Source organism: Protopterus annectens, chromosome 5.part1, assembly GCF_019279795.1.
Source record: "Protopterus annectens isolate FY-2018-M chromosome 5.part1, PAN1.0, whole genome shotgun sequence".
Taxonomy (NCBI): domain Eukaryota; kingdom Metazoa; phylum Chordata; order Ceratodontiformes; family Protopteridae; genus Protopterus; species Protopterus annectens.
This window is the reverse complement of record NC_056736.1, coordinates 256393529-256420570: the sequence shown is the minus strand read 5'-3', so window position 1 is coordinate 256420570 and position 27042 is coordinate 256393529. Positions and strand designations below refer to the sequence as shown.

The following is a 27042-nucleotide window of genomic DNA, read 5'->3' as shown; positions in this document are numbered from 1 at the left end:
ATTCCAGAAATGATTCAATGTAGTTCTCATCAGTTGGGTTTTTAATTTCTTGCTTAGACCATAATGATAAACTTTGATATGATTAACAATTGCTATAAATTCAATGAACAGTATATTCCAGATCTCTATATTGATAACTATTTTAATGTAATTCTATTTTCATCCCTTCACAGGTGATAGTATTTTAGTCATTGGTCATTCCTCAGGTCTTGATTCTTTCACTCGACCAGTGGTGAGCCTCCCACCTAAGGATTCCAAGGACTTTGCTGACATGGTTAGAAAGGTAAAGATTTGTCTGTGCATAGCTATTATAGGCTGATAAGAACGCCATGCTGCCTTTTTAATATTTTCACCTTTTATTTCATCTTCACCTTATTTGCAAGTTTATAAGCAGTGTAGTCCTCATGCATGGTGCACAAAATCACATACACCTCATGTCTTATATCTACCTTGCTTATACTTAACATTTTTGTGTTACTTTAGTTATACAATGGCTATGATCCAAGAATTATATTAACAATTCTCATCTATGCTTACAAATCGTCCCAACTTTTTTATTCCATCTTGTCTATTGCCTTCCACCTCAAAATGCTTTTAATAGTCCCAGTTATAGTTTCATTCATTAATCAGTGGATAAAACACTGCTTTTTGTATATAGCAGGTAAAAAAATGATTAACTCCAGAATAAGGTAACATTTGTCTTGGGAAATTGTCAGTACTACTCTAGAGTGTGTTGTACCTATCTCACCTCTTCACTGTACTAAATAAATATAAAGTTAACAAACTTCATTTAGATTCCAGTTATAAAATGTTTATATTATTATTCCAGTGAGGTTGGTGATTCCTCTCCATCTGTCTTGCAAAGCTACACATAGGGCATAGCATGGCCATTAAGAAACAATGCAGCTTTTCTGTCCTTTAACTTTTCCTTTCAACAATTTGTTTAAAAACATGAAAAGGCTATTACCTAAATAAAGCTATCAAAGGCAACATATAGGATTTATAACCTTGTTATAAAATCTAAGCCTTAAACATGAATGTTTCTGCAAGCATGGGATGTTAATGCAGTACACCATTTCATAAACTCATTTAGTTGTTGCAAGTGAAGGCTGACATCAACCATCAGTGTAAACGTGTGTGAGGGACAAATTGTAAATATTGCTGTAAACTTACTAGAATAAAAATATTTGCATTGGCATTCATTTTCTGAAGTATATAAAGTCTGCAATGCAAATGTATATAATCATGTATTAATGCCAGTCTTATTTGCCTGAAAACCACAGATTTTGTAAGAAAAAGACCAAAAATATGAGGGAAAAATCTGAACATTCTGCAAAAATCTGTACATTTCAGAGGTATGATGTCTGTCCTCCTGTCGTATCAAGAGAAGACTTAGTATGCTTAAGCTGAGTAAAGTCCTGCTTTTCCTGCTTTTCTTTACTAACCAACAAATCTATTCAAGGTCATAAAATAAATAGATGCAAATTTCCCCTCTTTTATCTTTGGAAGAAAAAACAACTAATCATTTTCAAGGGGAAATGGTTGTTTTTTCAAAGCCTGTCTTGAAGTTATTTGGTCAAGACCACCTTTCTGAAATAATATTCACTTACACTTTAGATGTTTTTATATATAAATTAGGGAGGCATGCAAGGCTTTCCTTCTGTATGAGGAATGTATGAGGTTTTGTTCCCCAAAAAAAATAATAATTGTATTAAGACGAAATGTATGCCAAAATGATGATTAGTTGACTGGTCCCAGCAAAATGAGATTTAATCAAGCAGTCTATATCCTTCTCAAACTGTAAAAGAAGTGGGTAGTAGGTATTTCGCTGAAATAAAATTTTACTGGCATTAAAGTGACTGACATATTGGCTTTGTAAATGGGGAGGCAGCAGCAAAGCCTCACTCCCCACACATGCACCTTACTTTAATGTTGTTAATTTTAAGATCACATGATCAAAACATTTGTTCAGACCATTGCAGACATCATTAGTTTTAGCAAATGTGGAAACAGAAATCATAGGTCTAGTAGGAAATACAAGGCAACTAGTCTTGTGACCATTTCCACCATTCTAATACCCAGGCTAAACCAGTCAAGCCAGGAAGAACTTGTGAATACCCATCTAGTCATCTAGCTTCAGTTATCACACTCCTTGCTTTGCAGTGGGAGTCTATTCCAGAAGGTGTTCTGTAATGAGCCAATCTCTCCACCAGTTTTTATTTATTTGCTGATGAAAATTTAGATCACTGGTTCTGGTGTGTGTATGACTATTTGATTTGTGGAACGACAAAAGATCCATAACCACTGGGTTTCTAATGGCATGGAAGATAAGGCATAGATTTCCCCTCAGAAGTTGATAAGATATTGAATAAAGAGCTAGTACTTTCAGTCTTTTTAAGGTAGTAATCTTCTTAGCTAGGAACCTCTGGTGTCTTTCTAGTTGTTTGCTATGTGAGATGCATCCCAAAGGGGGCATTGTATCCAAAAATTTCCCAATCAATGCTGAATATAAGAGACAATAATCTCCTTATATCAGGATGATGTTCCCTTGGGAATCATCTGTGTTAAGCAGAAGGAGGTTCTAACTTCTTTCATTACATGATGATCATGGGAAAGGGGATTATCAACCTAGGTTCCATGGTCTTTAATAATGTTCTTGTTTTTGAGTAGGTTATTCCCTATGTTGTATGCTGGGTAGAGGGACTGTTTACTAAATGTGACAATATTGTACTTTTCAGCATTTAATCTGAGCCCATTTTTAATGCACCGGGTATTTACAAGTGTCAGTTCTTTCTGAAGGGCTTTGGCATCATAGGAGGCTTGACAGTGGCTCTCAGTTTACAGTCATCTGCATACTTAGTTAGCTAGAGGTCTTGGTGCATGGTCTGTCCATCAGAAAACTAAATGATGAACAAAATAGGTCCAAGCACTGAGCCCTGTGGAACTGTACTGGTCACCTTCATAACCTCTGATAAAGCTCCTGATATCCACACCAAGTGAGTTCTCCCTCTGTTAGACATCTGCTATTCACCTTACTTCATAGAAATCTATTTGCAATGCATTAAGCTTACTGTCTGTACTAGCATGGGGGATGGTGACAAACCCCTTGGCCAGGTCAAGGTACCCTGTGTGGACAGCATGACTGTTATCACCAGCCTGTGCTACCCTTTCAAAGAAGTTAATTAGATTAATTGGATACTAAATTAGACAGGATCTACCCTTAACAAAGCCAAACTGTGAGTCTGGCTGTTAAGGATAGTTATATGTTCCATGGCTTTGCAAATAAGACTTGTCAGGTTGATGGGTCTATAACTCCAGGGGGTCAGTGTTGGGGCCACCATTGTGGAATGGCATCACTAGTGCACAACATTAGTGATGCCGTTCCACCTTTGTGGAATGGCATCACTAATGTTGTGCGCTAAACCTTAGGGAGAAAACCACTGCCTAAACTCATGTTAGGAATGGCACTGCCAACAATTGTTTAGTACTGTTTATTAAAACAGCCAGGTATATTGTCATGTCCCATTGAGGAAGTATGTTTAGTCTTGGAGAGCACCTTCAGTCAGGTCCAAGAGATTCAGGGATAATTAGGATTTCGATAGACATCTATGTGGTAAAATTCATAATGAATTTATTTGTTAGTATATTGGCACTGTCTACTGGATCAGGGTATGTGGTAAATTGTGAATAAGTTCAGAGCTCTGCTGCATTTTATTTCTCAGTTTTGTAATACAGCTAAGAAAGGATGTCTAATTGCCCTTAGCTTCAAGTGCTAACCTAAGTCCATGGGCTGTTTTGGTGGACCTAATAGTATTTTCAAGTTTTCTAATCAATGTAATGATGTTAGCCTTGCTAGGGTTGTGTTTTTATATGTTGTTTACTTTAAGGAGTTTTATTTTCTATTATTGTAGAGTTTATTTATGTTGGTGGGACACCAAGGTGATTTGTTTTTAAATTTCTCATTATATTTAGATGTGATTAGGGCTGCCAGTTCTGCACATTAATTTAAATAGGCATAGAAATCCTTTGTTATACTACTTTCCCTGACAACATCTAGGGTGATGCTGTTGTAACTGAATTTTGAAACTTCATCATAGAAATTGATGCATTATTACATTTGAAATATCTGAATTATGAGGTATTGGTTTCAGTGGGTTAAGAAATTTTGAATGTGGAGGTAACTAGTGTATGATCTGACTTAACTGAAGAAATAGATACCAGGGTAATAGTACATGAATATGTTATATTCATAAGGAACAGGACAAGAATATTATGTCCTCAACTGAAAGCATTAAAAATATGGTGCATGGACTTTTTGTTTGTTAAATCTAAGAACTTCTAGGTGTAGCCTACATCAGTGGAGTACTGACAGGTAGTTAAAGGCTCCCAGAATAATGGAGTTCTTGTTTATAAGGAGTTCATTAAGTACATTTAGAAAGCCTACATGATTTCCAATGGATATAGAAGGTGTTCTGTAGCAGGCTATAAACTGATAGCAGTTCCTCTTTAGTGTAATTTGGAGTTCAGTGAGTTGCAGTTGTAGATCTCTAAGGGTCTGAGTGCTGATAACTGATATTGGTCCCTAATAAATAGGTAGATGTCACCAGAGTTGTCATTAAGTCTGAAGGTATGGTAGCTGGAACATCCCAGTTTTTAGAGATTGCTTTCTGAACATTTAATCCAAGTTTCAGCAATTAGATAGTTATGGAGATGTTTTGAATGCAGGATAGTCTCAAGGTTAGACTGTCTGTTGTTGAAACTTCTGACATTTAGTAAAGCCACCTTAATGTGATTCGGTTTTTGATTTGATGTGTTAGTTACTTGGGGATGTCCATTAGCTGGATTCTGCATAAAAAGCCACTATGTGAGTTGCATGGGCTTTAATCAGTATGGATAAGCCATGGGCATCTTGTCCCATGCTGACACATACTGGATCCCTCTGGAATGACACTGAATATCTTTCTAGCCAGTCCCAATTACCATTATTAAATCTCTTCTAAATAAACTTAAGCCTTGCTCCATCTCTGCTGACCAACCACCCTCCTACTTCCTAAAAATAGCTGCACAATCCATCGCCTACCCTGTCACTATACTTATTAATCATTCCATCTCTGAGGCCCTTGTCCCAGATATCTGGAAATCCTTTTATACAACCCCTCTTCATAAAGGCAGCAACTCTACTGATCCCTCTAACTTTAGACCCATTGCTATCCTGTCCCCCCTTTCTAAAATTTTAGAAAAGTGCATCCATGCTCAGTTAATCAAACACCTTCTTGACAGAAATCTCCTTACTCCTACCCAACACTGCTTTAGACCCCACCATAGCACAGCCACTGCATTACTCACCTTTACTCAAACTCCTTCTCTTCTTCCCTAAAACACTCGTCCAGCACAAACCCTCTTTCTCTGTCACCTAGATAGATCAATCCTGAACTCCATATCAAACTGCTTGGAGTAATTATTAATGATGAACTAAAATTCAATATTCATATCCAACAATGTATAAAAAAGACCCACCAGAAACTCGGAGTTCTCTATCACAACCAGAAATTTCTGTCACCTTCTTCCAAGCCTTCCCTCACTCAGTCCCTTCTTCTACCGTGTCTTCTCTATGCTACCCCGTCCTTACTAACGTATCACAAAATAGCCAGGTTTCCCTCTAATCTCCCCTATAAATCCCACCACTGTCTCACCTTTAAATCACTCCAATGGCCAGAACTCTCTAAACAACTACTTCTACCCCAACTTCATATTACACTATCTTAAATGACTCCTCTTCCTACCCTTCCATCTCCAACCTAGTCTCTTACTACAACCCCCATCAGCACTTCCGTACTTCCAGCAAACACCTCATTGGCATATATAAACCCAATAAAAATATAGGAAAGTCCCTCTACAAATATTCTGTTGCACATGCTTGGAACACACTTCCTTGAAACAGAAGAAGCATTCATCAGAAACACTTGTTCAAAAAAGAACTTAAAATTTTTCTTCAGAGTTCATGCTCCTGCACTTGTCTAACCCCCACTTGATCTAGCTTTATCTCTTCTCAACTTTAACTCCTTTTCCCTATTCTACTCTTTACTTTCTAGTACTTGCCTCACATACCTGTATACCTCCCTCTCCCCTCACTTCCATAGCATATATATTCATATATATCTTTATTTATAAAAACAATTATTGAATGGTTTATCTATTTGTATGTATTTCATGTGTGATATTCTCTAGACCTGTCAATTGTTATTTAAACTACTCTATGTACAGATATTCTCTAACTGTTGATTTATTTTATTATGTTTCATGGTGATTTTATTTTTTTACTCTTATTCTTATTTTTGATTTGATTTTTATTGTAAAAATATATAATACTTCTGGAGCTTTTCTCCTTGGGTCTCCACGGGAAATGTGTCCCTAGCTCAGTTGGACTAATGCAGTTAACAAATGTCAATAAATAAATAAATAAATAAAAATTAAACAACTACCACTTCAATAATAGTATATGTATAGGTTAAACCTATACATATACTATCATTGAAGTGGTAGTTGTTTAATTTTTATTTATTTATTTAGGTTTTGAAGGTAAAAGGGTATCCTCTCATGGTTTTAACATTTTTAATTACACAGATATGGATATTAAACAAACCCATTTCTCTCTTTTTAAAAAGGGTTTAAATGTATTCCTTCCTTTAAAGTTGGGGTTACTGAGGTATTAACAGAACTTAAACTTTTTTTGAAGACGTTGACTCTACAGGTAATGTTTCACAATCAAGTGGTCTACAATTCATAGTAGATGGTCAAGTTTTTAAGAGAAAAAGCTTTTTTAATCCCCCTATTCACCCTACGATTGTGGCATATGAAAAAGTTTGTGCAGCAGATATTTATACATTAATTAGTAAAAAGCAATGCAGTTTTTTTTAATCTGACTGAACAAGAGTCCAAGATACCTTAGAACTAAAGATACCCTTTGCATTATGAAACCTGACAAGGGAAGAGGGGTTGTTCTAGTGAACAAAATCGATTAAATTGGACAAATGTTAGAGATTTTTTATGATACAGAAAAATACTTGGAAATTTCACATAATGAGATTATGATAACACATTGGAAAATTCAAATTTTTCTTGAGGATGTACTTTATCAGGGGGTTATTTCAGAGGATCTACTACAGTTTTTGAGGAATGAGCATCCACTTATACCACAAGCCTTTGGTATTCCAAAAGTTCACAAAAATGTGTTGCACCCTTCTTTCAGATTTATAGTTGTGGCACACAATAGTTCAATATACCCCCTTGGAGTCTTTATAGACAGGTTGTTGAAAAATACCACTACTTCCATACTTGTTGAAGGATTTGTGGGATTTTCTTTCAAGAATCAAGCAGAAGTGGTTTAGTCAGGATTGTGGCTGAAATATAGTGGATGTTATAGATCTTTTTACCTCTATACCCCACAATGAAGGGCTTGTTCAATTTTCTAAGGCCATTAGAAAATTGACTAGCCTTAGTAACTCCATGACTAATTTTGTGTTAGAAGTAATGGAAATTATTTTGGATAATAATTTTTTCACCATCGAGGGAGAATTTTTCAAATAGTTTAAGGGTGTTGCAATGGGGCAAGTTGTGCCCCCATTTATGTAAACCTGGTGATGTATGCCTGGGAGGAGAAATATGCATTTAATTCTAAATTTAAGGAGGAAAGGGTTGTTTATTTGCATTATTTGGATGACATTTTATAGAACAAAGGCCACAGACCAGTTCACCAATTTTAAAAAATATTTCTCCACTCTTCAAGTTCACTAGTACTCATTCAAATACTAGTATTGATTATTTGGATGCTACTTTGTACAAGGATTATACAAATAGGATTTTCGTTTCAAAAATCTTTAGGGAAGAAACATTTTTTTAATAATTACTTGGACTACCAAAGTAGTCATCACAGTTATATTAAAAAGAATATATTTAAAGGTCAGCTGGTTTGGGCAGCTCAAATGTGCTCCAGTTTGCATAGTTTTAAAGTCAAACTTGTTAAAATAGCGCAGGTGTTTTTTGAAAGAGGCTACCCAAGTGATTTAATTTATAGAATTAGTGGCAAGGTCATTCAAGGATGGGATTCTAAATTTAAACCCTTGTTGTGTCTGCTTAGAGAGAATTTAGAATTCCCCAGATATGATGCTGAACAGAGGTTTACTAATAACATGGTTTTATCATAGTGTAAGGGTACTAGAGAAGTTAAAAATTATGACTAAAAACTGGGTGATTTTTAGAACTAATAATGACCTTATGAACCTACTTGGAGAAGGTAATAAGTTTGTATATAGAATGGAGAGGAATCTTAAGTTTTTATTTGAGCACCCAGCACCACCATTTCCACTTAATGCAAAAGGCACTACTGGGTGCAGAGCCTGTTCAGAATGTATTTATATATTGGAAGGCTCGACTTTGGTGTTACCACAAGCACCTTTTGTTATCTTTTTAAAGAATGGGAATTGTACTACTAGAGGTATCATTTATGTAGCAGTTTGTAAAACATGTGAATTCTATTATGTGGGAAAAACAGAAAGGCAACTCAGAAAAAAGAATTTATGAGCATTTACATGCGATTAGTAATAAGAACTTGAATAATGCACTGTTTAAACATACGTTACCATGCCAAGGGTTTGTTAAGTTTAGATTTGGAATTCTTGAAGTAATTCTCAAGAACCTTAGGGGTGGGTGGTGGGAATTACAGATAGAAAGAAGCGAGTTACAGTGGCAGTTAAGAATGCTGCCTGGGTTAAATGAAAATATTTCTATTCCACCTGTTCTTAAGAAAATACCTCAAGTTTTGTAGAGCAAGATAGGTTTTGATTCATTTTAAATTAACATTTTTAAAGGATTTTAATTAGATTGGATTGTATCATATGTTTAATTAATTGATTAGTTGGTCTATTTATACACATTTCTTATGTGTTTAAATTGTTCTGAGGAAGTCCCACATTTGTAGGGACAAAAGTGCTTAACTTCAATAAATCTGTATGTTTTAACTTTTGGTTTGGTTCCTTGGATTTTGGACCCTTTATTATGAAATACAGCATTTGGATTATTTTTGCCTTGTCTTATTTTTTAAAACTGTTAGTTTACAAGGCTTGTGTTTGCTGAAATATTTGGCAAGTATTTTCAGTTTAAATGGAAAAAGTACACACAGACTAGCAGAAAATTTCCATTATAAAGTGGTTCACTACTAATTGTGATATTTGGGTTATCTAAGAGTGGTTACCAAAGAAGAAATTCATTAAATAGATCTTTTTTCTTCAATAAAAAGTGAAGATCTAGGATACATAGTCTTTTTTTGTCAGGAAGGAGGACAGTTTTGTGAGAAAAGCCCAGATGTTCAACTTGAGACTGTATCAGCTGCATCCCTAGTTATCTAAAAAGTTTGGTTAAAGTTAGATAATTTTCAGCCACCTTTGATTTTGGGATCAAAGAGTTTGTTCATGTTAATTCATAGAGTTTTGTTATTCCGAAAAATATTAAGTAAGAATACATTATACATTAAATTGTATTATTATAAAAGTAAAAAAAAAAAGATTTTGCTAATTAGTTAAATTTGAATTTAGACTACAACAGCAAACCCCCCTTTATTTTATTAATTGACTTACCTTAATTGACCTGTATAACAGATAGAGAGCCTTCTTTACATTTGAACCCCTAAGTATTTAGATTCTTTGAGTGATATTTTGATCTTAGGAACTGAATCCTAATAATATATCTCAGTGGATGTATGCTGAAAAGATCAGTCATCCTTCTGCACAAAGAAGGACCATCAACTGACCCAGGAAACTACTGACCCATGAGTCTGACTAGTCTCATATGCAATACTATGGAAAGGATAACCATGGATATGATTAACATCAACATAGGAAATCAGACTCTAGACCCAACCCAATTTAACTTCATCGAGGGCAGGTCCTATCTGCTCAGACTGTTGGACTTCTTTGAGAAAGTTACCAAGGTCATAGATGAGGGTAAGATAGTGCATACAGCCTGCCTTGACTTGGTCAAGGCATTTGACACAATACCACACTCAGGTGTTACGGATAAACCCACAAAACTGGGCATAAACCTCTACTTCACCAGATGGATAGCTAAATGACTCACAGATAGAACACATGTATTTGTAATGGGGGAATCCACATCCAGGAACAGGCCAGTCACTAGTGGAGTACCACAGAGCTCAGAGTTGGGTCCCCTCCTGTTTGCAATATACTTCTCAGATTTCAAGGCAAATGTAGATGACCTTCAGTTGACAAAGTTTTCTGATGACTGGAAGATGGGGACAATCAGTGACTCTCCAAATGATACTGATATCCTACAGAAAGGTCTAACCAGACCAATGATTGGTGTCAGAGCCATGGCCTCAAACTAAATGTGAAGAAGTGCATAATTAATATCCTTTGGAAAATCAAATACCCCTGCAAATTAAAACATTGATAGCACCTCCCCAAAGAATGGACCCAGTGGTGAGAGATCTGAGTACTCAGATGAATAGTAATCTGAACTTTGCCCCCATGGATCAATGGTGATAAGTAAATCCATCTGTGTGCCTCAGCTTATAAGTAAGGGCATGGCATCAAGATCTAAGGATGTCATGGTACCACTGTACTCAGCCCTCATCAGACCAATAATTGAGTACAATGCACCCTTTGGCATATACCTTGCCAGGCACCTGCAACAGCTGGAGTGTCCTCAGAGGTTTCTCACCAAAAAAATATAGGATATAATCAACTTGTTGTATGTGGACCAATTCAAAGACCTATCACTGTATTCAGTTTCCTACCAATTACTGAGGGGTGATATATGTTTAACCTATCAGCCTTTGAACCATCCCTGATGGAAGTGTTGCATATTCACAAAATTAACTGCATGAAGGTTTCCCACTCCAAAGATCAAAATCTGATCTCTGACACGAATAGAACATGCTGCTGAAACAGATATTTGTCCCAGAGATTGCCCCTTCTCTGCAATTGGCTTCCTATTCACATGAAGGAGAACCCTTCCCTGACCATCTTCAAGTGCAATCTGTACAGATGGATGGGGAATCGCAGATTCACTCCTGGGGTAGCACCCATGTCCCCTATTGAGAGAGGCAATCTATAAAAATAATCAAACCCCGCTTGCTGAACCTTGTTATCTTTTGCCTAGGGAGAGAAAATTGGGTAAATTATGGGTAAAATTGGCTTGGCTTGGCTTGTAAGGGCTCTTGAGCCTGGTAATCTCCTATAAACCTGTGAACTTATGAAAGATCTGTTTAGGCTTATTATGCAACCTCTCAGGGCACATGTAACTGACAACTGGCTTTGCTCATGCACTTCCCCTGGCTGACTGAAGCAGAGACTCCTTTTATTTCTTTCCCTTTTCTTTGTCTCTCTCATTTATCTGTAAATCAGTTCTTTCTCTCTATTCTTTCCCCTTTTCATCTATCCGCCCCAGCTTTTACCACCTCCTCACGTCTACCACCTCTCTACCTCTTTCATCTCTACCCTCTACCAAGTTTCTCTTTACACAAACTGGTATTTGATAATTTGCCATTTTCCTTGAACTCTGCATATTTTGTAAGGTATAGTTGCTTTATTAAATAATCTATGCTAGTCATCTTTCAGTTCACATGTCATCATGGGTTCACATGGCCAATGGCCCACCTGTAATACCTGAAATATGTATTCTGTCAATTCTAGTGATATACTTATGCAAGCCATCAGATGGCTCTCATCCTGCTCTCCCTACATCCCAGTACCATCTGGTTTTCCACAAGGCTCCATCTTGGGTCCCCTCCTGTTTAATATATTCACTAATGAACTATACACATCCTGCCAACAATCCACCCTCTTCCAATATGCTAACAACTCTACTCTTATCTCCACCTCCAGCAACATCTCTGACCTTCATTCCCTAACCCAAAATACCTTCTTATCTACCAAAAAATGGCTATCTGATAATTTACTCATTCAACTCTCACCACTGCTAGGCTCTAAATGCCCTCCAATGGCTCAAACTCCCCCAACAACTTATGCTATCACAAGTTCAAATACTACACACCATTCTATATAAACCATCATCATGCCCTGCTCTCTCCTCCCTCAAATCCTCCTACTCCCTATCTTGGACCATACATAGCTCTAACCAACAACTCTTAGATATCCACAATCCCCAATAAATGTGGGTAAACTTCTATATAAATGCTCTGTGGCCCAATCTTGGAATAAACTCCCTATACATATTTGCTCCATTAATCACCCACAACATTTTACAAAAGAACTTAAACTACATCTTGTCAACACCAAGCCATGCCCTTGCCATGACCCAACCTAAAACTCCATTTCTCTGTTTCATACTCTCACCTCTAGACATGTTTACAATACCCTTCCCCTATCTTTATATTTGTATCTACTATAAGGTTACCTAATTAACACATCTCCTCCATAGCATGTATTTGTATAATATGTTAAATAATATTGTTACAACATCAACAAATACTATTTAGCTTATGTAGTAAGTGCTTATCTTTTTTTTTTACTTTTTTATGTTTTAATTTTTTGATTCTAACTCTGTACTTTACTGAAGTGTGTACTAACATATTCCACTGTAATATTTTTGAGTGTGAATTTTATTTTTAGTATGAAAACTTCTATGTAATCTGGAGCTTTTCTCCTCAGATCTTCATTGAAAATAGCCTACTGGCCTGGTTGGACCAACCCGGTTAACAAATGTCAATAAATAAATAAAATAAATAAAATTTGATAAATAATATTGCATTAATAAACAAATGTAAAATAAATAAATAAAATAAATAAATAAAGTATTGTTAATTTGTACTAGTACTTTGAGCTTTTCTCACTGGGCCTCCACTGAAAATGGGCTAATAGCCCAGTCAGACCTCCCCAGTATACAAATGTTAATTAAAACATAAAAAATAAATAAATTTAGGTACAACAGAATATCATTACCATCAGCAAATGATAAGATATTGATTTTTGTGGTACCAAGGCTTATATCCATATGGTTTAAATCATTTACAATGTGACAAAATAATGGTTCAAGTTATAATATAAATAGTGTCATAACAGGCAACCTTCTCTATTCCCAGTTAAAATGTTGATTGGATGGTAGATCCCCACTGATATTACCCAACATGTGCTCCCAGACTAATAGAAGACTCTGACTGCATTCATACATTTGCTAGGAAAACTGAATTTTTTGAGAACTTCATAAAGAAACAGAATGTGGACTCTCATTTCCCTTTCTGACTTTAGGCATGGGAGTGTTTCATTGCTGTATAGATTTAATTTTGACTACTAGTATTGCTCAGGGCTTGCCTCCATTTTATAAACTTCAACTGGAATGCTAAGATAATCCTACCAGACACTTTTTAAAGTACTTGGCTAAGTTATTAATACAGAGTGTAACTTCTATTTAATTAAAGAAAATGGGCAGCATGTTTTTATCGAAAGATAATCCATGTTTGCTTTGTGAATGGAGCCTCCTGCTAGTGGGCTGTACTCATACTACCCTTTTAAGATGTCCAGACCATAACTGTTGGCTCACCTCTATTTAATGGAGCAGTAGCTCCCGTGCTCTGCTCTCCCAGATCACCAAGCTCTTCATTCTGTTATGAATGATAAACCCAGAGAACATGTACAGAAACCTCACTTCCACTGCTTATACTTGTGGCTTTGATTTTCTGACAACCACTAACAGCTAATGGCCATAAGGATAGATATTAAAAAACTGAGATTATTCTGAAAGCTCAGTTTCTTGTTCACTATCACATTTCTGTTTTGTGTTTGCAAGACTGTGGTCATTGCCCCAGTCAGCATATCAGTCTTATGCTCTCTTGTCATCATTTGTTGACAAGACTTCAATGATTTCAGACAGCTGTGGGCTCCCCAGCTTAAAGAGAGCAATCCAGTCTTTTTCTTGAAAGTAACATGGCATCAGATTTATTGGTGCCAATTCGCATTTTAACTGCTTAGTGGAGATCATATTTGTTGAGATCAACTGCTACCAAAAGAGATGTCCCTTTTAACTATTAAAATCACCCTCCAATCCAGAATTACCAGTGTCTTAATAATCTATATTATTAATGAGATTTTTTTTTTGAAGAGACACCACGGCAAAGCTTGAGAACAACCTATAATGAATTCTGTTTAATGTCAGGAATACAAACACAACTCTCACTTCAGTCATACAGAGATGAGATAATATGTACCAGCACTAGTCCCAATATCCCATATTCCTACATGAACTGACACAGCATATGCCACGGACAGTAATTATAAGCTTGTTTACAACACATCTGAAGACTGGATTAGCATACTCTCCTGATAACTCCCAAAGCTGCCTAAGTGTAACAAATCAGTCCACTGTTTCACAGTCTGAATGGCACCAGCAGTGACTCATCAGTTTGAGGTGTAGATATTAGCCACTACAGTCTTCTCACTGGCATTCTGAAATAGGCTGCTCCAGGGAGGCTGAAAAGTCTGGTACTCCTACAACTTAAACACACCTTCTGGGTCTCTTTTTTAAAAAAATGAGGACCACTCTCCAATTTGCCAGTTTAGAGGGACTGCGCTTGCTTTCCACACAAGACTGAAAAGACATGTTCACCTGCTACTCTAACCCTTGTCCAGTGCCTTCAATATCTCTGGCTGATAACTACACCTTCAGTTCTATCACTACATAGGCTTTTAGCTAGAGGACTACAGGGATGCTTTACAACCAACAATACTTTTCAGGTTGTATCTCATAGTCTGATCATTTAGTAAAGAGGATTAAAAGCTATTAGATGATAATAACCTGCATCTTGCAGTCCTGCGATTAATTCATTCACTTTTCATTTGCTTGAGCTGTGACTTTCAGTAACTCATTTAACCAGACGATATCATTGGACTGGCCCTAAAAGTGATTAGTGGCAGATTACCTCTATTAAGAACCTCTTGGGATAGCCACCAACCCAAGACTCTATGTGTGGAGGGAGATGTTGGTGCCTAAATATCTAATATCTATACCCAAGAACCTATAAAATGACCATAAACTTCCTTTCCTAGTCTTACACTTGCTGTTCCTTTACATTTCCAAGCTCCCTAACCAAACACAGGACATGACCTTTTAACATTTACTTATTTTCACAACTACATCATTCAGTTATATTGCACCCCAAAGGCTTCTTTGATTTTCCATGCTCTTTTGGTTATTAGTATGACTAAGCAGTTTATGTCAGATATCTCCATATAAGGTATTTCAGTTATTTGTTCCCTCCTAAGCATACCCATTCTCCAAAGTTATTTTCCTTCAGTGTTCTATATCATTTTCTCCTTAGCAGATGCAGTAATATACTCCTTATTATACAATGACTGGCCATTAACATTCAAAAACGAGCATGCAGATTGGTCAGCCCAACCAGCGTGCCCATTGTAAATCGAGCATATACCAATAGAAAATGTCTGGTTGCCTGGACTTTCTTCTATTAATATATGCTACAGAAACTCTATTTTTTTTAATAAACTTTCAAAAACTGGAGATTTCAAAAGAACAAGACAGACGGGACAGAGAAAAATAAAAGGATAATCAGGTACTGTACATTATGAGCACTAGAGAAATGTACCCGATTATCCTTTTATTTTCTCTCTCCCATCTGTCCCGTACATTGAAAGTCTCCAGAATTCTTTCTTTTTTAAATTAAAAACAAACAAAAAATGCAACAGAGATCTTCCTTTCTCCATTGCTCCCTTTACCCATCACTGATGCACTGCGTAAGCATGATAATGAAAGTCCCATACGCATGTGCAGTACAGCTGAAAGCCCCAGGATATCGGGGAGAAATGCAGAAGAGCAGCATAGCACTGTTATTCAAGGACATTATTTAAGAAAGGTAACTAATTTTTTTCTTAAATAATGTCATTGTATAAAAACAATACCCCATGGCTGGGTGTGGGTAATGCTGGATTTACCCACATACTCATGACCGAACCACGCCAGCTGTGGGTAAATCCAGCATTACCCACACCCAGCCATGGGTTATTGATATAATAGCCTCTCTCAATGCAAAATGTAAGCAAGTTATGTCTGGGATCTTAGTGTGAGTATCCCGATTCTTATTTCTACAAATTTCAATTATATATGCAAACAGATACACAAATATACACTTAAAACTGCTGTTTGTATGTGGTGGTGTAGTGGTTAGCATTGTCGCTTCACAGTAAGAGATCCTCTGTTCACTTCTTGGCTGGAGCACCTTCTATGATGAGTTTGCATGTCCTCCCTGCAGTCAATAGAGTTTCAAAGATATGCAGTAGGTGCATGTTTGTGTGTACCTTCTATGACTGGCATAGAAGCTGGCAACTTGACACCGTAAAAACTCCACTGCCAATCAATCTGCGGATCAGTGATCTGCTGTGGTGACCTCTAATGGGAGAGGCCAAGACATTGCTTGGTTTACCAGTCCTTTAATTTTACAAGTTTTATATTTTGAATTGCACAGTTTGCAAGAATTTTCCAAGTCTGTTGTCCCCAAGGGAGAAAAATAGAAGTTACATATTTACGAATAAACTTGTGTTACACACAAAACAGAGTGATACCTTTTCTTCCATTAAGACACACCTTGAACATTGGATGGGTGCACATAGATTTGTCCTTGGCATGACCTGTAGGTAATAGGTGTCTTATGAAGGTGGATATTAGCAAGATGTTTGCACAGCAATGAGAAGACTGAGAGTCATGTTCCATGGACTGTATCTGCCATATAATCTCTATGAATCTATAAATAAGTTTCCTGGAGTTTCTGTGCAGTGTGTATAATCTCAATGGGATCCTCAATGAAAGGCAGATATTTAATGCCTTTACATCTTCCACTGTTAAATCTTGCTGGTATGATATGTCAAATATTGCCCAACTAAAACATCTTCGACCACCCAGATTTTGATCTGCTGGAGTTCATGCTTGGGTCACTTCATATCAGTAAAGTGATAGAATGAATAGCGCTCTGGGTCCCTCACAGCTTTATGAATATAAAGAAAAGTCCAAAAACTGTAGCAGGAAAACGAAGACTCCAATTGGAAGGAACAAAAAATCTTGAAAGGCACAAAATCCACTGGAGACACCACACGGAGATAGTCACTGGTATAGAAAGCTTCTTTATTTGGAACAAAAACACTGGCCACGAGCTGTATACGCTTCTTCAGGTGTAATAAAACATTGACAGAACAGCTTTATACGTACTTTTGGCGCTCAAACTAACCAATTAAACACTGATTAAATAATTGCTAACAATCAGTCTTGGCTTGTTTAAAGAAACAATGCTAAAAAATTTTTAAAAACAAGTTGAAAAATTCCTTAAAAAGAGTTTAAAAACATGACAAGAATTGCAAAAATGCCTTAAGCAAACTGTATTGCATGGGTAAAACAATAAAGCCTATCAAGCTGACAGTACAAGCCTCGCTTGCATTACAAACTTACATCACTACAAGGGTGTCATAGTTAAAACACAAAACATAAACATAAAACATAAAACAGAAAACAATGTTTTCGAGTGAAAGATAATATTTCTATTTACAAATACTTCTAAACGATTACCAACCGTGAGTCGCCACAGAACACATGCTAAACTCCTTAGTATATAGCCTCCAGTCAACAAACAGATCTCTGCACATCATATCACATCAAGTATGCAATATAATGTAGAGGATTGCTCCACAAACAATACTGTTAAGTTGTGCATCCTATGCAGTAAATAACAATCTGGAACAGCAATTTGTTACGCTATTAAGATGTGCAAAACATACTCTGCGCTATGCGATTGATAACATGTTCACAAGCGTTGCAACAACAGTATCAAATAATACTTTAATCGCAGCTGCATGTGCCCTGATCTTGCCTCATATCTGAAAGCGCCACCATTCACATAATCCCAGTATCAATGCATAGCGATAAACAGGAAAATATCGCTATCACTACCGTTCGCCAAATGAACCACAATATCCGTCCGAGCAAAGGTATCCTATTGCAGCAACAGCTAGCAGGCAGTAAAGAGCACTGGCAACCAACTACTGGCATACTGTACAATCAGTTAAGTCAATCTTGATTGTCAGACCATCATAAATATAAAAAACTGTCAGTAAGAAGCTGAAACAGAGAGTATAAGGAATATATATAGCAAAAATCAAATCGGATTGTTGATTTTTGCTATATATATTCCTTATACTCTCCGTTTCAGCTTCTTACTGACAGTTTTTTATTATGGGTTTGGAGGTTTATGATGTTTGATGGGGCAGTTCTCCATCAGGATTGACTTAACACAGTTGTACTTTAGTATGCCAGTAGTTGGTTGCCAGATTGTGCTTTTATGCCTGCTAGCTGTTGTTGCTAGTAGGATACCTTTTACTCTCGGACTGGATATTGTTGTCTTGGTTGCATTTGCGAATTTTCTTGGACCGGATAGTGATAGCGATATTTTCCTGTTTGTGATCGCTATGCATTTGATTGCTTTCTTGGGGATTATGTGAATGGTAATGGCGCTTTCCACCTGAGATATGAGGCAAGATCAGGGCACATATGCAGCTGCGATTAAGGCTAGTATTATTTGATACTGTGTTGTTGCAACGCTTGTGAACATGTTATCAATCGCATAAGCAAGAGTATGTTTTGCACATCTTAATAGCAATAACAAATTGCTGTTCCTTATTTTTAGATTGTTATTTACTGCATAGGATGCACAACTTAACAGTATTGTTTGTGGAGCAGATCCTTTCTACATTATATTGCATACTTGATGTGATATGATGTACAGGGTCTGTTTGTTGACTGGAGGCTATATACTAAGGAGTTTAGCATGTGTTCTGTTAGCGACTCCAAATACGAGTTGGTGAATACGTTTTAGAAGTATTTGTAAATAGAAATATTGTATGCTTTCACTCAGAAAACATTGTTTTCTGTTTTATGTTTTATGTTTTATGTTTTGTGTTTTGGCTATGACCTTGTACAGCCTTGTAGTGATGTAAGTTTGTAATGCAAGCAGGCTTGTACTGTCAGCTTGATAGGCTTTATTGTTTTACCCATGCAATACAGTTTGCTTAAGGCATTTTTGCAATTCTTGTCATGTTTTTAAACTCTTTTTAAGGAATTTTTCAACTTGTTTTTAAAAATTTTTTAGCATTGTTTCTTTAAACAAGCCAAGACTGATTGTTAGCAATTATTTAATCAGTGTTTAATTGGTTAGTTTGAGCGCCAAAAGTTTTTGTATAAAAAGCTGTTCTAATCAATGTTTTATTACACCTGAAGAAGCGTAGTACAGCTACGTGAAAGCGCTTGTGTGTTTTTGTTCCAAATAAAGAAGCTTTCTATACCAGTGACTATCTCCGTGTGGTGTCTCCAGTGGATTTTGTGCCTTTCAAGCTTTATGAATATAAAAAATTAATGTCCCCAGTCAGGTGTATGCCTCCCATACCAATATACCAGTTAAAGGTTAAAAAAAAAATGAATCCATTAGAAACTATAAGATAATTACACCATGGGCAACACATCTGAGGTAGATGCCTTCCCTCTGGTAGTGTGCTGCCAAGTCAGCCTAGAATTCTCCTCAAGAAATGATGCCATCAATTCCATCTACTGATTTTTATATTACCTATGAAAGGTTAAAATTCACAAGAAAAAATGTCTCCATTGTTCTTGTATCCTCTGATGGCTGTAACCTATAAGATTTTATATTACTGACGGATCAGCATTCTGTTTAGTGACCAAGTGTAAAACACACAAAATCTGGTGGTGTGTCATCCAAGACCTTACTCCTTAGTTTGCTACCTTCGGGCCTCTCAAAAGGAAGCACCCAAATTCATTGAAAAAACAGCTGGGTCTTGACATCATCTAGGTCTTGAGATATCCAGCTTCACTCATTTAACACATTTGTCCAAATTCTGAATGTTGCCCCAGCCTCAGTATTCTGAAGACATGAAGGTTATCTCCAAAGATAACAAAAACATTCCTCCAGCAATGTACAGTAGGACACATCTTAAACTTCCCAAATAGAATCAGCTTTACAGCTAGTGCTGAACACAAGTAATAACATTCTACAACCTCATCATCCTGCATGATCTGTAAACACTCATTTCATCCACTTCTTGAAAACCTTACCCTTAAAAATATTACAGCACTTCAGTGTCTACCAAAGATGCCATCATCTCTGCATCTAATGTCATTGTAGTAACTACATGATCTGAATAAAAAATAGGGTATTAATGCAGTTACCCCCAACATGTTCTTTAGTCGGGTTCAGGCACCTGGGCAGCGAGACATTTCCCTGTGGTACATTCCAATGGGGACACATGGCTGAAGTGACATTCAGCTGCAGAGAAATATGTCTGTTTGCAAATTCCCTGTAGGGAAAGAGAAGAAAGTGTTGCCATGCCCACAACTTCAATAACCAAATGCACAGGGAGAAAACAATGTCCACGGTCCCCAAGGGAACATGAGACAGCAGGCAGTATGGCAGGCATCAACAGCAGGCTGGCCAGAGGGCATGCCAGTGGCAGTAAAAGTGCAGTGCTCAATGGGCACTGTCTTTATAATCAGTGTGTGGACCACTACCCCTTCACAGTGTCTAGGAAACATTACCTAAAACACATACTGGAGCATAAATGTGACTACAGTAGCCTGCAGGATTTCCTCCATGCTGTAGTACACGTCTACATGTTGTACTTATATATGTATGTACTGCACACTGAGCACAACACTCATTACTTCTTCTGTCCCTATGCATTTGGTTATTATAGCTGTTGGCATGGCAGTGTGTGATTCTCTTTGCCTGCAGGGAATTTGGAAACAGCTATATTTCGCTGCAGCTAAATGTCACTTCAGCCATGTGTCCCCATTCAAATGTACCACAGGGAAATGTCTTGCTGCCCAGGTGCCTGAACCCACAAAAAAAATATAGCAAAAACACTTTCAAACACAATGCCAGTCTCATCAAGGAAAAATAAATGCAATTTCTCCACAGAAAATATGTTTTCAGTTAGTTAACAGTAGTTTTAAACTGACAGAAAAACAAGTGCTCCGTTTAAAAGTACATTACAATCTCAAGACAGTACTTTTAAAATATAGCATTCTAGCTTTAAAATAAATTTCATGAAGAAGAAAGCAATAAAATATAAATAAATTTAAGAAAATGGCATTTTTCCCCAAAGGGATCTTATCTGCCCAGGAAAGGAAAGGAAAGCAAGCCAATCATTAAGCCCTCAAAAGCATGATAACTCAGTGCAAAACCCGATTATCCTTTTATTTTCTCTCTCCCATCTGTCCCGTACATTGAAAGTCTCCAGAATTCTTTCTTTTTTAAATTAAAAACAAACAAAAAACGCAACAGAGATCTTCCTTTCTCCATTGCTCCCTTTACCCATCACTGATGCACTGCATAAGCATGATAATGAAAGTCCCATACGCATGTGCAGTACAGCTGAAAGCCCCAGGATATTGGGAGAAATGCAGAAGAGCAGCACAGCACCGTTATTCAAAGACATTATTTAAGAAAGGTAACTAATTTTTTTCTTAAATAATGTCATTGTATAAAAACAATACCCCATGGCTGGGTGTGGGTAATGCTGGATTTACCCATATACTCATGACCGAACCACGCCAGCTGTGGGTAAATCCAGCATTACCCACACCCAGCCATGGGTTATTGATATAATAGCCTCTCTCACTGAAAAATGTAAGCAGGTTATGTCTGGGATCTTAGTGTGAGTATCCCGATTCTTATTTCTACAAATTTCAATTATATATGCAAACAGATACACAAATATACACTTAAAACTGTTGTGTGTATGTGGTGGTGTAGTGGTTAGCATTGTCGCTTCACAGTAAGAGGTCCCCTGTTCAATTCTTGGCTGGAGCACCTTCTATGATGAGTTTGCATGTCCTCCCTGCAGTCAATAGAGTTTCAAAGATATGCAGTAGGTGCATGTTTGTGTGTACCTTCTATGAAGGTTGGACACCGGGCTGGCAACTTGACACCGTAAAAACTCCACTGCCAATCAATCTGCAGATCAGTGATCTGCTGTGGTGACCTCTAATGGGAGAGGCCAAGACATTGCTTGGTTTACCAGTCCTTTAATTTTGCAAGTTTTATATTTTGAATTGCACAGTTTGCAAGAATTTTCCAAGTCTGTTGTCCTCAAGGGAGAAAAATAGAAGTTACATATTTACGAATAAACTTGTGTTACACACAAAACAGAGTGATACCTTCTCTTCCATTAAGACACACCTTGAACATTGGATGGGTGCACATAGATTTGTCCTAGGCATAACCTGTAGGTAATAGGTGTCTTATCAAGGTGGATATTAGCAAGATGTTTGCACAGCAATGAGAAGAATGAGAGTCATGTTCCATGGACTGTATCTGCCATATAATCTCTATGAATCTATAAATACATTTCCTGGAGTTTCTGTGCAGTGTATATAATCTCAATGGGATCCTCAATGAAAGGCAGATATTTAATGCCTTAACATCTTCCACTGTTAAATCTTGCTGGTATGATATGTCAAATATTGCCCAACTAAAACATCTTCGACCACCCAGATTTTGATATGCTGGAGTTCATGCTTGGGTCACTTCATATCAGTAAAGTGATAGAATGAATAGAGCTCTGGGTCCCTCACAGCTTTATGAATATAAAAAATTAATGTCCCCAGTCAGGTGTATGCCTCCCATACCAATATACCAGTTAAAGGTTAAAAAAAAATGAATCCATTAGAAACTATAAGATAATTACTCCATGGGCAACACATCTGAGGTAGATGCCTTCCCTCTGGTAGTGTGCTGCCAAGTCAGCCTAGAATTCTCCTCAACAAATGATGCCATCAATTCCATCTACTGATTTTTATCTTACCTATGAAAGGTTAAAATTCACAAGAAAAAAATGTCTCCATTGTTCTTGTATCCTCTGATGGCTGTAACCTATAAGATTTTATATTACTGACGGATCAGCATTCTGTTTAGTGACCAAGTGTAAAACACACAAAATCTGGTGGTGTGTCATCCAAGACCTTACTCCTTAGTTTGCTACCTTCGGGCCTCTCAAAAGGAAGCACCCAAATTCATTGAAAAAACAGCTGGGTCTTGACATCATCTAGGTCTTGACATATCCAGCTTCACTCATTTAACACATTTGTCCAAATTCTGAATGTTGCCCCAGCCTCAGTATTCTGAAGACATGAAGGTTATCTCCAAAGATAACAAAAACATTCCTCCAGCAATGTACAGTATGACATGTCTTAAACTTCCCAAATAGAATCAGCTTTACAGCTAGTGCTGAACACAAGTAATAACATTCTACAACCTCATCATCCTGCATGATCTGTAAACACTCATTTCATCCACTTCTTGAAAACCTTACCCTTAAAAATATTACAGCACTTCAGTGTCTACCAAAGATGCCATCATCTCTGCATCTAATGTCATTGTAGTAACTACATGATCTGAATAAAAAATAGGGTATTAATGCAGTTACCCCCAACATGTTCTTTAGTCATTATCACTGAAGTCTGTATGAATCAAAGCCCTATAAACCCTAGAAGAATAAGTTAAAATAGGGCAGCGCGCCACCTCATTTAACTGAAGAATCTGTTCATGTCAACTTAATCAAGGCCTTTAGGTAGCCTATTAGTAAATCTGTGTACTAGAACATTATGTTAGCATGTATGGCACTGGTTAAATTATTCCATTCTGCATATAACTCAACTGTTCCATCAACAAACCAATCATATTAAAACATATATGTTTTTACTCTGAAAGGTACCCTAGGGGCACACAGGTTCATATGTAGTTACAAGGCATGAGGTCCAGCAGATCACTGAGGATCCTATCTCAGTTTTGGAAAGCTCTGTCTGGTTAAATAAAAAGTAAGAAATTCCCTTAACCAGAGCAAATGTTAAAGGAGAACCTCCAGAGCATTGAACAGTTTGAATGAAATCATTCTTTAAATTAAATTCACAACTCATCTATGTATACCTGACTTATAAGAGGCTGTGGCCACCAAGTATACTTCCCCTTTAGCTATCTACAGCTCTTCCTCAAGAGGATAGTGTAGCAGTTTTAAATACATAAAGTGAGGTCTCAGTTTTCCAACTTGAAGGAGACATCAACAAATCTGCTGCATGCAGATGATGTGGCATTACAAGCAGAGTCTGGGCAAGAACTTTACAAGTGATGGGGGATGGACTGCAAAGCTGAAGGCACAGGGAATGAAACTGAGTACAGATAAGACAGATGCAGTGGCTGCAAATAGGGGAAATCAAAGGAAGTGAAATTGAGATAGAAGGGAAAACAGTAGAACTGGTTAACAGCTTCAAGTATCTGAGAGAAGTGGCTGAGGAGAAGGAAAATCTAAATGAGGAGGTCAAACCTAGAATCAGAACAGCTACAGCTAACTGGCACAGAGTGTCAGGGTAGTGTGTGACAGAAGAATGCCAAAGGAGCTGAAAAGTAAGGTGTACAAAACAGTAGTATGAACAGTGCTACTGTATGGTAAAGAAACCAGGGCAGTAAAGGAAGAGGAAAGCAGAGGTGCTGGAGATGAATTGCCTGAGAAGGGTGGTAGGATGCACATTATAGGACAGAAAAAGACATGAGGACATCAGAGCAGAAGCCCATGTAGCTCCGATTAAAGAGAAGGTCAAAGAGAACAGATTATGGTAGTTCAGGCACATATATAGGAAAGATGAAGACTATCTAGTGATGAAGATTTGGGAAGAAGACAAGACAAAATGAGAGCATCCAGCAAAGAGATATAGATTATGTGAGAGAAGACTTGCAACAGTCAGGCATGACTGTCAAAGAAGGTAGAATAGTAGCACTGAATTGAGAGAGAGATGGCAACAACTGATGCAACATGCCAACCCCATGTAGAAAATGGGAAAAATGGGGTTGTTGATGATGATGATGATGGTTCTTAGTTTCCAAACCACACTCATAACTCTATCCATTTTAAACAGACTAAGCAGGCCTTTACTGACAAATTAAAGCATTCTCACTATTCTGAATCTGGTGTCTTACACTGCATTATACACATAGGTTCATAGGTATACGTTAGGCTAATGACCACCAGATCCTTTATAAATCTAGCCATGCAACCCAACCCAATTGTGTCCCTATGTATTATGAACGTTTATTAAGAAGGGGTATGTTAGTTTGAGCATTACTATCTGCCTCTTTCTATTAGCGATATGGTGGCCAGACCCCGGGTGAATTTCTGATTTTCCATCCATTGGTCAATGTTAAACTTAAATAGGGTTAGGGATGGACTCTGCTTCACATGGTTGGGTATCCTGTTCAGAGCAAGGAGATCCTCTGAGACACATATCTGTCTCACCAACATGTCTTTTTTATGGGTTCAGGCACCTGGGCAGCGAGACATTTCCCTGTGGTACATTTCAATGGGGACACATGGCTGAAGTGACATTCAGCTGCAGAGAAATATGGCTGTTTGCAAATTCCCTGTAGGCAAAGAGAAGAAAGTGTTGCCATGCCCACAACTTCAATAACCAAATACACAGGAAGAAAACAATGTCCACGGTCCCCAAGGGAACATGAGACAGCAGGCAGTATGGCAGGCATCAACAGCAGGCTGGCCAGAGGGCATGCCAGTGGCAGTAAAAGTGCAGTGCTCAATGGGCACTGTCTTTATAATCAGTGTGTGGACCACTACCCCCTTCACAGTGTCTAGGAAACATTACCTAAAACACATACTGGAGCATAAATGTGACTACAGTAGCCTGCAGGATTCTCTCCATGCTGTAGCACACGTCTACATGTTGTACTTATATATGTATGTACTGCACACTGAGCACAACACTCATTACTTCTTCTGTCCCTATGCATTTGGTTATTATAGCTGTTGGCATGGCAGTGTGTGATTCTCTTTGCCTGCAGGGAATTTGGAAACAGCTATATTTTGCTGCAGCTAAATGTCACTTCATCCATGTGCCCCCATTCAAATGTACCACAGGGAAATGTCTCGCTGCCCAGGTGCCTGAACCCACAAAAAAAATATAGCAAAAACACTTTCAAACACAATGCCAGTCTCATCAAGGAAAAATAAATGCAATTTCTCCACAGAAAATATGTTTTCAGTTAGTTAACACTAGTTTTAAACTGACAGAAAAAAACAAGTGCTCCGTTTAAAAGTACATTACAATCTCAAGACAGTACTTTAAAATATAGCATTCCTAGCTTTAAAATAAATTTCATGAAGAAGAAAGCAATAAAATATAAATAAATTTAAGAAAATGGCATTTTTCCCCAAAGGGATCTTATCTGCCCAGGAAAGGAAAGGAAAGCACAAGCCAATCATTAAGCCTCAAAAGCCTCAGTGGCAGTAAAGCTCTGAAGGGCTTTGCACCCAATCTTATCCTTTAGTCAGCTCAGCTCAAGCTGTTTGACAGTTTGGGTGTATGGAAGGTGCCCTAAAGCTTTGGAAGCTGCCTAGCCATTTATATCCTTGTTAGGATATAATCCATATACCTAAGGCTATTGCAGCAGTGATCAATATGATGAACATCTAAGAGTCACTCAAATAAAGGAAACCTTGCCACACTGAAGTCTCAGATGGGAAGCTTTATATCCACAATGCATTTTATAAATATTCTTGGGGAAGAAGAAAGGCTGAATGGTTGGGTGCCAAATTAGTAATAACTGGTTTCTATTCTGAAAAGCAGGTACCTTCATGGTTACTTTTCTAAGTATCTTGAAGATTCAAAAATCCCATCTGGTCTCATCTGGATAAACACAGCAGGAGTGGCTAAAGGTTGATCGTGTGGATCGTCTATTTGCAAATAAACATGTTTAGCCTAGGATGTACCTGAGGTCTCTTGTTTTCTTTTGAACTTAAAATAATCTGGAATAATATCCAGGTTCTTGTTGGTCATGTGGAATCTCCTAGGTGTCTCTTTCTTTGAGTTGCTTTTGCACCTCATTCTGTGCCTAGTCTTACTCTAAAGAGGATTCATCCGTCAAGACTTTAAAGGGGT

The 27042-nt window shown here is 37.4% G+C and overlaps 1 protein-coding gene across 1 annotated transcript in view; it reads left to right on the top strand.

The window, feature by feature from the left end:
• Positions 1–27042, top strand: part of UBASH3A (ubiquitin associated and SH3 domain containing A) — an 829542-nt gene that overhangs the window by 770408 nt on the left and 32092 nt on the right. The window contains exon 13 of the mRNA XM_044072932.1: positions 174–283. Within this exon, the coding sequence (XP_043928867.1) occupies positions 174–283 (110 nt within the window). The remainder of the gene's footprint in view (positions 1–173; positions 284–27042) is intronic.